General features: G+C 41.8%; 1 protein-coding gene across 3 annotated transcripts in view; it reads left to right on the plus strand.

Moving 5' to 3' along the window:
* Window positions 1-2,952, plus strand: part of PCSK5 (proprotein convertase subtilisin/kexin type 5) — a gene marked incomplete at its 3' end in the record, with an annotated part of 420,910 nt that extends 417,958 nt beyond the window's left edge. For all 3 annotated transcript variants that reach the window (XM_081103066.1, XM_081103067.1, XM_081103068.1), the window contains one exon: window positions 2,549-2,952. In XM_081103066.1, coding sequence (XP_080959192.1) covers window positions 2,549-2,952 — 404 coding nt within the window. The remainder of the gene's footprint in view (window positions 1-2,548) is intronic.
* Window positions 2,953-19,414: the final 16,462 nt, after the last annotated feature.

Here is a 19,414-nt window from a genome sequence, read left to right on the forward strand (position 1 = left end):
AAATATAATCTCTAGCCCAGAAGCAAATCATTTCCGTGGGCTTCAGATGTATCATGACCTGACAAAAACAGACTAATACTATTGGGAGCATGTCCTTTTATAAGTGAAGTATATCCTGGATCCATAACTGCTACTAGCCATTTCTATTTTATGGTTTTAATCAGCCTTTTCAATTAAATTCTAAATAGCATCTTTCCAAAAACTAATGATTTCCTTCTTTCATTTTTCCCACCCCCACAAGCAGGTGATTTCTCCAGCTCCTCATATACATCCACCTTCAGGGTCTGATTGCCTAATACTCATGCTGTGTCAGCTAAGAATAATAATCCTAATTACACCGATGGCTTTAAATGGAACCAGAAGTGTGTGCATATTGGGTGCAGAGTTTCTGTAAGCCTGCTCCTATTAAAAATTAGTTAGTCAGCTTTCCTGGGCCTCTGTGGCTCTCAAAGATCCACCTGGGGCAACTCTGCAGAAGTCTAAACACTCTTGATTACCTACTCATTCTTTACTGAGACACTTGCTCCTTCAAAGAAACCAGATCACAGAGGCCGACCCTGACTCTGCAGACTTAAGACTGTGGAACCATAAGATGTGATTGCATATGGCACCCTAGTAATTCAAAGGTCTTTTGTTGATTCTCCTGCCTCAGGCAGTATTTATCGCCAAGTACCACACACCGATTGCTTATCCATTTCTCTGGTGCTTTAATATTTCCTCCGGGGGAAAATTCTGTGCTGTATTGCTAATGAAAGCCATAATGATAGTGCTGTTACTTTAGAAGGAACTCTGCTTAATGGGCAAAATCCCATGAGAATGAAAGTTACAATAAAATAGAAAACTTCTTTATCACTAGTGTACTGCCTCCAACAAAGAGAGATATAGTGGTGATGAATCAGATATCATCAGCCAATATCTAATAAGCAAAAATAATTTCCCTTAAAACAATTGGCAGGAGCATTATATATTAAGCTAGTATGTACAATGTACCTAGAGCCTCCCATAAAAGATGCTGGAGTCAGATTCATGTGGTTCAAAAAATGTTTATGAAAAACAGTATGTATTTCAGCTTGTCCATCCAAAATGGCCTGCTAGTTTTTTCTCTAGTTCTTTCATACTTTCTTGCACATTCTCATTTGATGGGTGAAAGAAGAGAAAAAAATATATGTAACTTACTCAAATCATACCACCTGAATAAAGGGGTGAAAAGTAAGAAAAATGAACTCATCACTTAAGTTATGGTTTAATCTCTCCTTCTGTGACAATTTTGGTTACTCCATGTTCTCAATTAATGCATCAAAACGGAGGCTGGTGACTGACGGGGGAAAACTCTCAATTTCAGAAATCTTAATTATGATAGAAGACATTTAAAGGTGGTTCTTCTCTCTCTGCCTTATTCGGGCCATATAATGCCAAGAAATGGAAAACTTGTCAGAGTGGTTACCCTAACCTCTCCAGGCTACAGCACGAAGGTTAGGGTTCCTGGGTTTGAATCCTGACTGCCCCACAAACAAGCCCTTGGCGCCGACAACGTGAAAATTCACGTCCTCTCTGTGGGTCTCAGTTTTCTCAACGGCCAGTAACAGGTTGACCTAAGTAAACCCATGGCCCAGCACAGAAATAAGAGTCAATTGTCGTAAATGTTTCCTTCCACCTCCTGCGTGGTTCAGGGTTCAATATCTGGAAGAGGAGCCGCACACAAATGAAATAGAAAAGACAAGAGATAATTTGGAAATATTGGGGGACCAGGCGGGTAAGTCCAACTCAAGAGGAAGGACTTCCACCCATGCTCAGTCCGCACCGACCTTTTATAGTCTGAGGTAAACAATGCAGTGGTTACCATAGTTACAGTTCTTGTGAGTTTCACCTGTTTTGATCATGTTTACACTCCCTGCACTTCCCTCAGCCCATTAGCTTCCCAGGTAAGATCTGGGGAGTGTTATAAGGTCAAGCCTAATTATGCTAAGAGGACTGAGCCCTCTAAGCTGGGACTTGTTTGTGACTTTGCCAGCAGGTCAGTCCGAGGCTCAACCCTATATCAGTTTCCCACAGTCAATGGTTTTATAAATAATCTGTTCCTGTCTTTGAATGGTGGCACAATCATGTTGGACCAGGTTTAAGAGGAGCTGAGAAGGGGACACAGTCTTAGCGAAAGTCAGTTATTTATTTAGCATTAAGTGAATCATGGCCCCAGAGGGAATGTTTTTCTGGGAAAAGAAACCGGAGAATCGATGAGTAAGGTTGGACACTTGGCGACTGACCCATGAGGTATGGGGAAGGGGGGGAAGGGGGGGCTCCTTTGGGTCTCAAACTGGTCTTCATTCTAGAAGGGTTTGATGGCATCATCTGACATAGACTGGGACTCTCATGCAACACACACCACAGTTCTGCAGAGTGGTGTGACTGTTAAGAAAATCAGAGAGGGATTCTACCATTTTAGATTTAATAGATAAAGGTGAAGTTCTTAACATCAGAAACTAATTTTGCCCATTCCATCTTTTCTCATCCTTTCTCTCTCCCCTCTTCCTTTGGTGTCATCTTCCAACAGACGAGTGCATCCTTCCAGCAAGTGAGATGGGGTCTGCCCCTGAGCATTCGAAGACAGCCTTGTTCATCACCTCCTTTATTATGCTGGTGCTTCTGATTGGGGCAGCTGTGATCGTCTGGAGGAAATCGCGGGGCCGAGCCCAGCCAGTAGAGAAGGGCTATGAAAAGCTGGCTGACCCTAGCAAGTCTTACTCCTCCTATAAGAGCAACTATCGCGAGAGCACCAACTTTGAAGAGGATCAGGTGATTGAGTACAGGGACCGTGACTTTGATGAGGATGACGAGGATGACATAGTCTACATGGGCCAGGATGGCACTGTCTACCGGAAATTTAAGTATGGGCTGCTGGATGATGATGATGAAGATGAGCTGGAATATGATGATGAGAGCTACTCCTATCAGTAAACAGAGGCCACCCACCCCATTCTACTCACAGGCATGCTTGTGAGCATCACAGTTTGGGGTTTTATCCTCACACACCAGGTGGATGTGTGGGTGTTTGCATTTGTTGTCTTCACCATGATTCCAACTAGATTATGTAAGAATGCTGAAACATTTCATTCATCCTTTGAGTGGCTAAACCAAATAAACCAGAATCGTTCAACCATCATTGAGGAACAAGGATAAAATCTCAAAGGATTTTCTTCAAAACAATACTAGTATGTCCAGACACAAAACACAGGAAGTAAAAACAAGTGAGATTTGTACAAACTGTTCTTTGTGACTTTTTTTTTCTAAAAAAGGAAATGGACCTATAGAAAATCTGTTTCATGGCTGTATTGTGGAGATATCTACTGCCTCTGGAATTCTGTCAATGATTTTGGGGGGTAAGGAGATGAATTGTTTATCTTAGGGGATTAGTCTCCCAATAGCTCTCTTTAGGCAGATATTCGTTCTGTAAGGGCAACTAAGGAAGGTTCTCCTCCGCACGCTATTTAACAATTGACTCCAGACCACCTCTGGTGAACAAAAGAGACAACCTCTACTGAGGCTGGTCACGACCTATTTAGAGATGAGGAAAGAAAAAGGAGGTAACATCGCAGCTGAGGAATCATGTGTTTGCTAGGCTCTGGTTCATCTGCATTAATCCAGAGTCATCTTGATTCTAAGGGCAAGGCCAGCTCAGGCAAGAGATAGCAGCAAACCCAGTAGGAAAGGAATCACTAACTTTCCAAGAATTGCAGCATTACACCCTCATGATTTTCTAAGAGTGTTTCTGGTTGGAAACATCAACTAACATATCAAGTAATAAAAACATAATGGCTGTGTTAACCGAACATAAAATGGGTAGAATGACCAAAACTCTAAAAAAAAAAAGGACTTTAGCTACTAAATCAGAGAGCTTTCATCAATAGCCTGTCATGGAACTGTGGACTCTCCATAGAAAAGTTGAAATGGAGTCTCACTTGGAAAATCCCAACTTTCTACTCACTAATTTAATCCAGGTGCTGACCAGCCTTCCAACACCTTTTGTCCCTGTGATTTTTGTTTCTAGATATTCTATGCCTCCCTTTTTCCACTTTCCTGTCAAGTACATGCTGGAATTCATGCATCCGGGACACTTTTTCTGCAGATAATGCAGAGAGAGGGACTCTTTGCTGTCCTCTTAAGAAATAACTTAAGCAGGGTTTTATGGACTTCCTGGTCAAAACAGAAGTCATAGACACCAGGAGCAGATAACCACTTCTGGTTAGAAAGTGACGTTTTCAGATGATGATGATAATTATAAAAAAAAAAAACTTACCGCGCACCTGCTATATATCAGGTACCAAGCTAAATACCTTTCAAAAAAATTTCCCCACTTAATACCAACATAACTTTATGAGGTTGGTACCATATTACTCTGTTTTATATGTAACCCAAGGCTAAGAGAAGTTAAGTAACTAGCCCAAGGTCACAGAAAGCTAATCAAGATTCAAGAAAAAAGAATGGCCCTATAGCACATGTTCTTAATAATTATGCTACACTGACATAAAGTGGGAAAAGAAACATGCTAAATCTAATAAAGGCCTGTCTATCATTTTATTTTATAATATGGCAACTGTATTATCTTTGCTAAATTTGTGCATTTTATTATTTTTTAAAGCATAATGTGTCACTGACACAAGAAATCTCTGTGAAGAAGCCTTCGGTTTATAGAAGGCCACAGTGTTTCTTTAGGGGGAAGCGCTTAAAGGTTGGCAGACTTTCTCTGGAAAGGGCCAGATAGTGAGTACTTTAGGCTTTGCACAACTACTCAACTATACCATTGTGGCAAGAATGAAGCCAGCCCATAACAAATGGGTGGGCCGTGCTCCAACAAAACTTTATTTATGGACACTAACATTTGGACATAAGATAGTTTTTACATATCATAAAATGTTATTCTTCTTTTGATTTTTTTCTTTAATCATTTAAAAATATTAAAACCATTCACAGCTCAGGGAAATACAAAAACAGGTGATGGGCTAGAATGGCCAACAGACTGTAGTTTGCTGACCTCATCTTTAAAAAATTCTTAAGAGACCATGTGTATCACACCCAGATATGATATGCTTCCAAAATTTTGGACCATTTAAAACTATCTCTTTAAAATATTTTGAAGCCCTCCTACTCCCCTTTGTAATTCTTAGAAAAAAATAAAAATACATGTAAGATAGCAATTATATCAATGGACACATTTCTCATCTCTTGCTGTGTAATTACAGAGTGTAACCTATAAAAGTAAGTAATTTTGTTTATACTGTGTTTTTCATCTCTCCTGACAACTCTGAACTTCTGATAGACTGACTTTGACAATTTTTTGTATAGCCTGGAAATCATTTTCCAAGAAAAATAGGTGTTTATGATACACACGTAAGGATTAAATGAAGTCAAGATGACCTTGAATACTAATAAAAATTGTGTTGCTACTCTATGTGAGCCTGAAAAGAAGGTTCATGCTGTGTATTGGTTCAGTTTGACATCTTTCCTTCTTTGTTTTTAGTCGGCCACATTATTCTCAGACTTACGTGGCATACTGTGCTAACAACTGTTAAATAGGTAAATATGTGTTTGAAAACAAAGTCACCCTTTGGTGTTTTTGTTTGCAAAGAACTTGGAAATATCAAGAGCATCCTTGTAGACTGGAAACACATCAAGAGGCTGAGCAAGAGCTTGGGAGGTTCCAGTTCATAAAAAGTAATTTAAAATTGGAAATGAAATTAAATCAAGACAAGATAATTCTATGGGGACTTATTAACAGACTATTTCTGAGCACTTTTTATGCATTAGTACAATTATGCACCACTTAATGATGGAGATGCTTTCTGAGAAATGCATTGTTAGGCAGTTTCATTATTGTGTGCACATCACAGAGTGCACTTGCAGAAACCTAGATGGTACAGCCCACTCTACACCCGGCTAATGGGGTAGCCTATTGCTCCCAGGCTGCAAATCTGTACAACATGTTATTATACTGAATATTATACATAAGTATAACAATAGTATCTGTGTATTTAAACATATCTAAACATAGAAAAGCTACAGTAAAAATACAATATAAAAGATTAAAAATGGTACACCTGTATAGAGTACTTACCACGAATGGAGCTTGCAGGACTGGAAGTTGCTCTGGGTGAGTCAGTGAGCAAGTGGTGAGTGAATGTGAAGGCCTAGGACATTACTGTATACGACTGTAGGCTTTATAAATACTGTAGAAAAAAATACACTAAATTTGTAAAAAAAAAAAAAAAAAAAGTATTTTCTTCTTCAATAATAAATTGACCTTAGCCTCCCATAACTTTTTTTACTTTATAAACTTTTAATTATTTTAACTTTCAACTCTTTTGTAATAACACTTAGCTTAAAAGACACATCGTAGTGCTGGCCGGTTGCTCAGTGGTTAGAGCGTCAAAGCCCTGGTCAGTGGCTCAGTGGTTAGAGAGTTGGCCCATGCATAGAAGCATCTCAGGTTTGATTCCATCAAGGGCATGTACCTGGGGTGTAGGTTCAATCCCTGGTCCCAGTTGGGGCACATGTGAAGGCAACCAATCGATCTCTCTCTCTCTCTCTCTCTCTCCCCCCCCATCCCTTTCACTCTCTCTAAAAAAAAAAAAAATCAATGGAAAAAATATCTCAGGTGAGAATTAAAAGAAAAAAAATCCTGCTGGGCTGGCGTGGCTCAGTGGTTGAGTGTCGACCTATGAACCAGGAGGTCACAGTTTGATTCCTGGTCAGGACACATGCATGGGTTGCAGGCTTGAGCCCCAGTGTGGGGCATGCAGAAGACAGCCCATCAATGATTCTCTCTCATCATTGATGTTTCTATCTCTCTCTCCTTCTCCCTTCCTCTCTGAAATCAATACAAATATATTTTTTAAAAACCCACATGGTTCATCTGTACAAAAATAATTTCCTTTTTTATATAATTATTCTATAGACTTATTTATTTATTTATACCTTTTTAAATTTCTTGTTTGGCTCTTTGTGGGTTCCACATGCATAGGTTAAACCAACCTCAGATGTGCAGGGCCTACTATAGAATTAAAAGTTAAAAGCAGATCTTCATGTTTGAGGGTGTTGGTCCCTCTTATCCCCCAAGTTGTTCAAGAGTCATCTATCTATCTATCTATCTATCTATCTATCTATCTATCTATCATCTATCTATCTATCTATCTATCTATCTATCTATAACCCTAATATGCAAATAGACCAAACAGCAGAACAACCAAACAACCAGTCGCTATGATGTGCACTGACCACCAGGGGGCACGCGTAGAACATGGCAGGCATCTGCAGCAGGTGGCAGAGCATGGAACATGGTGGGCATTAGCTGCGATGGGATGGTGGAACAGGTAAGTGGGGGCACCCAACCAAGGTGGGGCACCAGTCGCTGTCATCAGGGCAAGCCTCTGGTAGTTACTAAAAATTCTTTCCTCCCGTGTGCCACAGTCCCACTGGTTGCTCACACCTGCTGCTGATGCCGGCCCTGCTTGCACCCGCTGCTGGCACTGGATTTGCCACTTGCGTCTGCTGCTGGTGCCTCACGCCGGCCCCAATTGCTCAGTACTATCAGCAGGTGCGAGTGGCAGCTGCTGGCCCCAATCATCCCTGAGGGCTTTTCCACCTCCCCCTGCTCCTGAGGGATGGTCGGGGCAGCAGCCGCCGCTTGCACCTGCTGCTGGCTCCAGCCCCAATTGCTCCACGCTGTCAGCACATGGGAGCAGCGGTGGGAGTGGGGCTGCCAGCAGACAGGGGACCAGGGGCCATGACAGAAGGGGGTAGGCGGGGGTGCGGAGAGTGTTCCAAGACCCGCCCCTGTGCCCACTGCAGCCTCTTGGCCCACAGTGCCTTTCGAGGTGCACAAATTTGTGCACTGGGTCCCTAGTATCTGATAAAGGGCAATGAAATGGCTGTGAGGAGGTTAGAAAAATCATGACTCATCTTCTGGAGCTTTGCCACACAGAATAAAAGCTTTTTAATATCAAGGAAGAGAAGGATAGGACAGGGTAGCTGTTAGATAGCCTGAGAAGAATGCCTCCCACTCTAACCAAGTGTTTATTGATAAAAACTGATCTCAGCCTGCAAGGGAAATAATATATACAAGGCTTATTAAACCCTTAAATAAGGCAATTATGTGTTTGTCAAACAAAGAACCGTAATATGAGAACAGAACAAGATTGAGGTCAGGATTACCATCCTTCTAAATTACTTTTATCAGTCAACTCTTTTTGGTGGCTAGGAGTGATCCTGGACCACATACAAATTCTACTGCATCCTTTAGGCTGCTTTCAGTTACCAATGGTACAAAATTCAACCCAAACCAGTTTAAATACAAAAGGAATTTATTGGCTCACTTAATCAAAAAGTCTAGGGCTAGAAGTGGGATGAGGTCCTGCTGAAAATAGGGCTCACACCATGATATCAGGCACTGGTTTATTTCTATCTCTCCCTTCTATCTTTTGTTATGTTGGCTCCATTCTCACTGGAAGTCACTCCTCACATTGGCAGGATGGCTGCCAGGGTGCCAGGCTTCACATCCTGTTGGGTCCACATCCAATAGGAAAAAGGCCCTCCTCTGATCCAAGTCTCAGAAAAACTTTTGTGGTATCTCATCGGCTCAAAAAGGCATTTGGCAGTTTCCATGGTATAAATACTCCCATCATTGCCAATTTCAAGCTTCAACTGTGATGTCATTTAATTTGGAGTTGGGAGGAAAGGTAGAGAGGTGAACCATTATATAGTGTTTCTACCATACAGATGCATTTGATACAAGCAACCTCAAGAGTATAGCTAATAATCAAGTGTAAAACAACAAGGGAGTGATGAGTTTTTAATATAACTTCTTTACTTGAAAGTTTTATAACTTAATTTTTAATAATAGCTATGCCTAACAACTAACTTGCAAAAATTCCTATAAAATTAACATTGGCACCCTAGCCGATTTGGCTCAGTGGATAGAGCATCAGCCTTTGGACTGAAGGGTCCCAGGTTCGATTCCGGTCAAGGGCACATGCCTGGGTTGCAGGCTCGATCCCCAGTAGGGGGTGTGCAGGAAGCAGCCGATCAATGATTCTCTCTCAACATTGATGTTTCTATCTCTCACTCCCTCTCCCTTCCACTCTGAAATTAATAAAAACATATATATTTTTTTAAATTAACACCTGCTTTCACAAGCTGGGGCAAACCAGATTCAACACACCACTCTTTTTAGATAGAATCTTTTCGTCCGTAATTGTTTTCTTTCTCTCAATATCAAATCTCTCACCCAGAATTTCCTGTCTTTTTCTTCATTAGTGCCCCCACTCCAATGTTATCAGTAGGCCACAAAATCATTACTTCTTGTTCATTTCCATCAGCAAAGAAAAACAAATTTAATCAGTAATGTCTTAGCAAAGACTTTTAATATAGCACACAGTTATGGAGTTCTATTCACTGCCACTGTAGTAACATGGACAATTTCATGTATTACTTGATAAGAGTAAGCCAATGTATTCATTTTCTATCACTGCATAACAACCTACCACAAATTTAACAGGGTCTCCTAGGGTCAAAATCAAGGTGTCAGCCAGGCTGGCTCTTACCTGGAAGCTCTGAGGAATAATTTTTTTCCAAGATACCCAGGTTGCTGTCAGAGTTCAGTTTCCTGTGGATACAAGATTGAGGTCCCCACTTGCTTTTCTGGCTGTGGGTCAGGAGCTACTCTCAGCTCTGAGAAGCCACTCTCTGGTCTTGTGAATGTCCCCCCTCCCTCCCCTTTATTTTATTTCTTTTAAATATATTTTTATTGATTTCAGAAAAGAAGGAGGAGGGAAAGAGAGATAGAAACATCAATGATGAAAAAGAATCATTGATCTGCTGCCTCCTGCATGCACCCTACTGGGGATCGGGCCCACAACCCGGGCATGTGCCCTGACCAGGAATCCAACCATGACCTCCTGGTTCATAAGTCAACCCTCAACCACTAAGCCGTGGCAGCCAGCCTTCCTCCCACTTAAAGTTGACATTCATGCATTGAATCCTCTTCATGCTCAGAATCTTCCTGACTTTCCTTCTTGCTACCCGACGGAGAAAACTCTGCTTTTAAAAGGCTTATGTGATTAGATTAGGCCCAATCTCCCTTTGGCTTTAATGCAACATAATTGTAGGCATGATACCTCATCGCATTCACAGTCCTGGGTATTAGAGTGAGGAATCCTGAGGGGCTATTTTAGGATTTGCCTACAAAAGTCTTTTGGAAATCAATTTAGCAAAATATGTCAAGTCTTTTCAAGGTTTGTTCTATTTGAATTCACCAATTCCTTGCTGGAAAATATAAACAGAACCGAAGTGTTCACAAAAATAAAGTTTGTTTTTGTTTATAATTTAAAACTACTTCACAGCACTTTAAACGTAAATTGGTAAAAACTACACAAAATATGCTATAATGGTTACACATAAAAATAAGCAAGAAATAAAAGTTTATGTACACTACCATTTCAAGTGTATTTCTGAAATTACAAGCCTATGTGGATTATGCAAGCTATAAACTGTAGAAAGCAAAGATAAAAAACATTGTCTGCCCCCAAAGAGCTCAATATTGAGGCAGAAAACCAGACATGTGTACAAATAAAACGAGGGAGAATGCAAGCAAAGCAACAATTCAAGGAAAAAACAATAAAATCATTGGAACACAGAGAATGTTAGAAAAAGCAAATTGTTACATCTATGCTATTTTGGGAGAAAAGTTGAGGAAAGTGTTTAGGAGAATAAATGGGACATGAAGAGCTCAGTAACCATGGGCAGCAAGTCTCCACGTCGACTTTCCTGTGGTCTGCAAAATGGCAAGCACTTTTCACCTGACCTTGAAGTCACAGGTCAATTTCAACTACATGCGATGAAGGGCATTAGCCCTCAGGCAAACCTGGGCTCCTTGAAGTTAGTAGAAGCCAATAAATAGAGCAAGCAGATGGTATCTTTGTTGGACCCTACCTTCTCTCCCTACATCATTTCTTTCTTGTGCTCTTGTTCTCGAGACAATAATGAGCCTTAAAAAAAAAAAAAAAGGGGAAGTTCCACAAATGTCAAAAAATATTGGCTCAGTACCAGTCTGACCAACTATGCCCTCACTTCAGTTCCAAAAATAAATCTTAAAAAACAAAAAAACAAAACATCTCATTCCATCCATTCATAAACTACTCCTAAGTACAAACCTCTTTTATTTTTCCCCTCTACTCCCTCCCATGTCATTTTAGCAGCAGTGAAAGCTCCTTAATAGTCTCCCTCCCAAAAACCTACTATTTTGAAAGGATTTGTGAAGATTACAGGAGGGGGAAAAAAAAGTAGACTACTTGCTCTATATAATAATCTGGAACCAAAGACACACCCAATCATTGTTCACAAGGCTTTCTTCTTGGCAAAACAAATACACTTGAATGAATGTGTTAAGTAACCAGATCATTAACTGGATTTTCTTACATGTTTTCTCAGCAGATAGAGAAACTGGAGATTGTTCTTTCAGAATCCCAAACAGAGATTTGCTCCAAAATCAGGAGAAAATTAAACTCAATTTTCACTGAAGTGATACAAGTTTTTGTTAAAGGGCCATACATTCAATAAACACATTGGCCAAATGCTTGGCCTTTAATGAAATGTTTATCTCCCCATAGTTTTCCATTCTCTAAAAAGCAATCATAGTTCCAATCCCAGCAGAACAGTTTCTTAATAGAATCCTATTTATACCGTGATTGTCTAAGAGCATTCAGGCTTCTACAAGAAACCTCTCCTTTCTCTCAAGTCTTAAAAACTCAAATGTTAGAGTTTGGCTACAAAGCCATAGGTCAGTGGTTCTCAAGCTGTGGGTCACGACCCCTTTGGGGGCCTACCGACCCTTTCACAGGGGTCGTCTAAGACCATCCTGCATATCAGATATTTAAATTCCGATTCATAACAGTAGCAACATTACAGTTATGAAATAGCAATGAAAATAATTTTATGGTTGGGTCACAACATGAGGAACTGTATTTAAAAGGCCAGAAGGTTGAGAACCACTGCCATAGGTAATCTTAGGAGTGCTGAGAACATTTGAAAAGGAAAGGGGACAGCAATCCAGTCTTTCCCTGTCACTTTTACTTTGAATCCATGTAGGAAACCCCTTACAATACAGAATTGGAAAGTGGCCTGAGAACTAAGCCTCAGGCCCTTTTTTGTTGTTGTTTTTTGTTGTTGTTAATTCTCACTCGAGGATATTTTTCCATTGATTTTTAGAAAGAGTGGAAGAGAGGGAAAAAGGGAGGGGGAGAAGGAGGAAGTTTGAGATGCCCGAGAACGGGAGTGAGGGGGTTGCGGGGGGGGGGGGGGGGGGGGGGAGGTGTTGCCTCCCACACTCACCCAAACGAGGGCCAGGGATTGAACCTGCAACTCAGGTCCAAGGGCTGACACTCTAACCACTGAGAAACACTGGCCAGGGCATGAGGCCCTTCTAAAACATCAGTTCCTGTGCAATTGCCCAAAAGACCCTCCCATGAAGCTGACCGTGAACTTTAATATATTTGGAGCACTGTGAAACTTGTAAAATGCATCAGCTACTGCATCTACCTCCACCCCCAAGGTCAAAGAATTTTGGCAGCTTTGGGGATAAGGGATGAAGAGCTTTTTAAGATCCATAAAACATGTAGATAGAAAGAAAGCACTGAGGAAGATGGCTTGATATGGAAGAAGAAGAATTTATTTTCAAGACACAGAGAATTAATTCAAAGAGACCTGGTTTTCAAATGCAAGATATCTTCCTTTCTATCTTGGTTCTGTGTGACGCTGGCCGAGTCACTTGAGATAATGTATATAGTAAACTTGTAAACTGTAGAACAACTGAAGTGTAAACCTTTACTGTTGCCATTTTATAAGGTAATCCTTGGCCCTTTAAAAAAAAAAAAAAAAGACACATACGAGAGCATTTGAGATTTTGCTTCCTAGCATTGGCATCAGTTTGGTTCAAATAAACTCATAAAAGTTTTAAAAAATAAAATAAAAGACAAAAGGCACACACATTCTGACATCGGGCCTCACCTATGTGCAGCTTTATACTCCTTCCAAAGTAGGGAGGGCTTTACATTGTCCCATATCAGACTTTTAAAAATATCTTCCTGGTTTCTTCTACTTCTGGGCTAAAAACAAAAAACAAACACCCTGTTATTTATTAATTTCGTGTGTAACCTGCTTAGAAGTCTTTGCCTAATGGGCAGGAGGCTGCAGGAGGAGGGGCTGGCCGCCCTCACCCGACCTGACCTTCCTCTGCTGTGACATCAGAGCTGTTTGCAGGGTGAAGGAAGGGGATGTTGGAAAGGAGGGAGGAGACCACATGAATGATTCAGGAGGCCACACGGCAACCCCTGCTCGTTTTCCTGCGGTCTCGCCAGCTGCTCTGAGCAGCAAAGACAGAAGAAATCTGTAAGGTTCTTCTCTGTCGTTTGGCGCCATCTGTTTCCTTTCTCATCTCTTTCCTGAAAATTTTTTTTTCAATAAACACTATGAAATGGACACCAGAGGATGTTTACAGAAACAAACTCATCTTTCCTCAAATGTAGACTCTTACTTTGAGCATTTGCAGAAGTCTCCTATGCTGTTCTTTCCTCCACATCCTGAAGGTACCAGAAAAAAATGAAGGGCATGGTGCTCCCTTATTTCCTACAGCTGGGTGAGGTAAAGAGTTTATGATTCCTCCCACAGAAAGGCATTCAACACATATTTCCTGGAGATCTAAATATACCAGGCACCACATGGGATGATGGAGATAACGTCCAATAAATTGGAATTGCTCTGGGAGACTTGTTCCTCCTCAACATCCGGGACATCACCTCATTCCACTTTGTACCCCAGTGCACAGAAGAATTCTACTACACAGTAGTTGTCCCATAAATATTTGTGCAGTGCCTATGTGCTCCCGGAAATCATTGTCTACAGATGAATAACACTGGACCCTACATACTATGATCTAAGGGACAATTTGCTGGGTCCTCTCAAGATGGTGGCAATTACAAGGTTACCTTTGGCCAAGGGACCACTATTACAACAATAATTAGCATTTATCAAGTACATACAGTTTTTCAGCACTTTGCCCTGGCCGTGTGACTCGGTTGGTTGGGCTTCATCCCGTGCACCAAAAGATTGCCAGTTTGATTCCTGGTCAGGGCGCATGCCCAGGGATGTTGACTTGCTCCCTGGTAGGGGGGTGCAGGGGGCAGCTGATCAATGTTCTGCTCTCACATCCATGTTTCTCTCTCCCTGAAAACATCAATAAAAAATCTTTTTTAAAGAAAGCACGTTACATGGAGCAATTTGTTTAATCCCTTTAACCATCATAACAGCCCTATAAAGTAGGCACTATTGTTAGCCAGTATTTCACAGATACGACACTAAGCCACAGAGAGGCAAGATAACCAGCATAGAAACTGGCTCCAGAGGTCGTTTCTAATCTCCCAGATTGCAGCGGCCTAATCCCCCAGAACCAAACACAAGGAGAGTAAACAAAAACAGGAGCTTCCAAACTTTTTTGGACTGCGAACCACAATAAGAGAAAAAATACACACCAACACCTATTTATAAACCTGAAGCACAAGTTGCAGGAAACAATACTTATCTAAATTACATATCTTGTATCATCCTCTAATGAAGCTGATCAGAACCCACTAGTTGGATTTTATGACACACCGTTTAAAAACTCTGGGTTAAGGGAAAGATCCCAGCCCTACCTGGCTGACTCCTGAGCTTGTTGAGCTTAAAGTAGATTCTTTCTCTGAATTTTCCCTTCTGGGGCAACTCAATTGCAATGTCTGTGGTGTGCCCAAAGGTTCCTCTAGGCCAGGGGTGGGCAACCCCTGGCACGCGTGCCAAACATGGCACGCCAGTAACTTTTGCTGGCACGCGAAACCCTCTCTTATAATCTTCCATTTACAATTTTTTTCTTAATATTGACTTTTTTATTTTTCAGATAAATTCAGTGTAGGTGCATCTTAGATAAATAAATAATTTTACATAACAAGTTATCTTAAAAACCATAGACATGGATTGACAAGAGAGGGGAAGAGCAATTTCTATGCCTCTGCCTTAACTCTCCCTGCCTTCCTAGATCCGGCCAGTGTTTTGGTTTCATCCACATACGCTTGTGAATCTTTGTTTTCAGTGATGAATTTTGTTAAGTCTCGTAATAGGAATAGCCTGACGGATGAAAGTAGTAGCTCGTGAATATCTCTGAAGGTCACGAAATATAAACCTGATGTAAAATCTCTGTCATCAGTGATGCAGCAGCAAAAGTCCCACTGATAATATCAAACGGAGTCATAAAGTTTTCTGTCGGACTATCAGTGTACATGTATACATTAAAAAGTAAATGTATTTTTCATCATCAAATACTGTGTTTTTGTTGCTCGATGAATTTTATTATTTCTTCAAGGTTCTTCACATACGTACACCTTAAGAGATATCAAGTAGGCGTAACATGTTCTCAAAAAATTAGGGTTGGCATGCAGAAGAATTTTGAGTCAGAGATTTTGCTGGTTTTGGCACGCACTCACAGAAAGGTTGCCCACCCCTGCTCTAGGCTCTTTAGACCTGAGCTTCTGGATATTCCCTTTGCCCCTCTTCTGCGTCACCTCGCCATCCCAGGCTGCCACCTTGGGTAATTTCTTCAGGTATGGCTCCAGACACATCTGCATATCTGGTCCATGGAGAGCACACACGGTGCCTCCTTCCCTCTCCCCGTCCACCGAGAGCAAATGTGCCACCTTCTCCCTGCTCTGTTGCCTAAAGCCAATATAGCTAGTTTCTCATACAATCCTCATGTCCCTCCTCCCAATGGGCACATGCTCTGATAGATATACCCTTGAAGAGGATAGACAGAGCATACTGAAATTTATCTCCAAAGGAATCCATCCCCCTTCAACCCCACTCCTCTTTAAGTAAGAGGAGGGAGATGGGCAGAACAGGATTCCTTCTCTTAGCATGAACTGCGTTTTTAGGGCTTAGTATTGCAATACAAGGGCATTTAGCATTGTCTACTGCAAAGATTTTACCCTTGACAGGCTCTTCCAGGAATAAGAGTTTCACATTCACATGATTTTACAGATGGGTGGACTATGTGTTTTCCGATGGTCTTAGGCGATCCCTGTGAAAGGGTCATTCGACCCCCAAAGGGGTCGCGACCCACAGGTTGAGAACCATGCGCTAACTAGTGGGCCTCGGGATCACCTACTACTCCACCATCCATAGCTCCCAGGGCCCATGGGCACAACTCCAACAAGGCCAGGCAACCATGCCTGAGTCTACTAAGACGGTATTCCTCTGGAAAGAGGTTGAAGACCTGAGTTCCAACTCAGCTATGGCATTTTCTACCTGTGCAGTTTGAGTCACTGAGTTTCTCTTTGACTTTCAGTTTCTTCATCTGAAGTGTGGTAACATCTGATAGTGGGGAACCACGAAGTGACGCAAACAAAAGCACACTGAAGCTCCTGTTGCTACAAATGCTAACACTTCCCATTGGTCAGTAGATGAAATGGAGAGAATGTAATCACCTATCTCTTGAATCTCCATTGACTTACATACTATTTCTGAAATTTCAATGTGTGCCTTGTTGCCGGGAGCCGGTCCATCCTTGCTGTTTCAAGGGACCTGGCATATATGGCATACCGTTTTTAATATGTTTGCTCACCTTCTTGGCACTATGTGTTTTAACCAAGGTCCCCTCTCTGAGAAAGGTTGTTTTCCCAGGTAGGGATTTTCCCCTGAAGTTAGGGAGGGAATAAAACCCCTTAACTAAGTGCCAGGCGGGTAATTAATCACTTTAACTATGAACAATCATGCTTAAGCTACATAATCTTTACTCCCTGGAATGGAGATAAGAAACGCCCTAACCTTTGGAATAGAGATTGATAGGATTGGAATCAACTGGTATAAATACAGATGTAATAAGACAGCAAGAGACAGAACTTAGAACACAGAACCTAGACTCAGAACCTAGACACAGAACCTACACAGAACCTAGAGACAGAAGAACTTCACTGGAGAGAACATGGCAAAAGATCCTGGACAGAAACTGGCCACAGAACCTAGAGACAGAACCTAGCAAGAGAACATGGCTGAAGAACCTAGAGACAGAACCTGGCTACAGAACCTGGATAGAACATGGCAAGAGAACCTGACTAGAACCTGGCTGGAGAACCTAGCGAGGGAACATGGCTACAGAACCTGGCTGGAGAACCTGAAGAACCTGGCTGGAGAACCTAGCAAGAGAACATGGACACAGAGCCTGGCTGGAGATCCTAACCAGAACTTGGCTGGAGATCCTGACCAGAACTTGGCTAGAGATCCTGGCTAGGCTGCTGATCAACTGAACTCTGTCTCCGTGTCATTCCTTCTTCGCCGACTCCGTCCACACCTTTGGGGAACCCCTGGACCCGCTGGGGCTGGACCCCAGCACCTTGTATCTGTATTTGACTTTTAAAACTGTGTTCTTGGGTTTTTGTTAATTCTCACTCGAGGATATTTTTCCATTGATTTTTAGAGAGAGTGGGAGCTGGGGGGCAGGGGACAGACAGAAACATCGATGTGAGACACTTGGATTGGCTGCCTCCCGCACAAGCCGGGGATCGAGCCTGCAACCAAGGTACATGCCCTTGACCAGAACTGAACCCAGGACCTTTCAGTCCGAGGGCTGATGTTCTATCCACTAAGCCACACTGGCCAGGGCTAAAACTGTGTTCTTACAAAGAACATGATATCCTCAATGTAGCTAAGCTGCTGCAGTAATAGATATTTCCTATTATCCATCCCTTTGCAAGACTGTCTGAAAAGAAAATAAATGTTCAAAAAGGACAGAATCTGAACACTTTCTTCCATCTTTTAAAACTTCAAAAAAGTATTCAAATTAAATCTATAGGAAACAGTAGAAGACAGGTCTAGTTGGTCAAGCTGAGGGCCAGGTGAAAATCCTCATTTGGAAATATGGGTGGAAAAGCAGAGTATTATTAGGGGTTTTGGGGTTCAGTAGATTAAAAAACATAATAAAAAACTTCATTTGACAGAGATACTGTACTGGTGTGGGGAACTTTCAATAAATTAAAAAACCAGCAAATTCGTAAGCGAAACAACTCACTGGGCAGCTATGGAAAATACTTTGAAGACTCAGAGAGGCCTACAGGGACCCTGACATTCACCAGGAATGCCCACGAGTGACTCAGCAATAGGTATTTGTTTAGAGGATCCAACCCACACCAGGAAAGTCCCCTTTTTAGAATTTATGTCCCCTTTGCTTCCAGGAAAGTGCTTATGGTGCTATTATGTATACAAAATGAAATGGTGTGCATGGAAATAGAGAATGGGAACCTTGAGAGAGGGAGAGGCAAGTAACCTAATCAATTCAAACAGAAGTTTAAGTATGACTTAGCAATGGAGGCCTTTAATCAAATGCAGTCTTCAGTAGAACCCACAGATATAAAACAGTTAAAGTACGCAGGGTGAGCAGGGGCAGAGCTTCCCTTGTTTGCCCTCTCACCCAGGGCACTTCCAAGAGGCCCTCAGGGTCTTTGCAGACCATTTTGAAAATCAGGTTTGGTAGTTATTAGAGCTCTTATGATTGGACATCAGCCCTGAGCTTCCCACAAAGCAAGATAAAAAAGGGAAACACTATAGGTTATGTACTTTTCCTTCTTCAGATTAAGAAGGTTTTATCAGTCTCTGGAACATTCTAACTTAGCGTAAGAAATGCTTTTTTTGAATGGCTGAAAAAGTGCATGGACAGCATGTACTCAGGTTATCATTTCCTTCAGAGTTAGATAAGGGTGCTAGATATGTCTTTTTCTTTAACTGCCCAGTTACCTAACCACCTCCTTATGTGTAGAGAATTGTCTCCCACTGTATGCGTCTTAGTGGAAAAGCACGACTCTGGCCAGAACCGGTTTGGCTCAGTGGATAGAGCAGGGGTGGGCAAATTTTTTGACTCGAGGGCCACAATGGGTTCTTAAACTGGACCGGAGGGCCGGAACAAAAGCATGGATGGAGTGTTTGTGTGAACTAATATAAATTCAAAGTAAGCATCATTACATAAAAGGGTACGGTCTTTTTTTTTTTTTTAGTTTTATTCGTTTCAAACGGGCCGGATCCAGCCTGTGGGCCGTAGTTTGCCCACGGCTGGGATAGAGCATTGGCCTGCAGACTCAAGGGTCCCGGGTTCGATTCTGGTCAAGGGCATGTACCTTGGTTGCAGGCACATCCCCAGTGGGGGGCGTGCAGGAGGCAGCTGATCGATGTTTCTCTCTCATCGATGTTTCTGGCTCTCTATCCCTCTCCCTTCCTCTCTGTAAAAAATCAATAAAATATATTTTTAAAAAAAATAAGAAAAGCACGTCTCTGTATAGAAGCTGAAACAGCCAGAAACTCA

This window comes from Myotis nattereri (assembly GCF_964212035.1).
Source record: "Myotis nattereri genome assembly, chromosome: 12".
Lineage (NCBI taxonomy): Eukaryota > Metazoa > Chordata > Mammalia > Chiroptera > Vespertilionidae > Myotis > Myotis nattereri.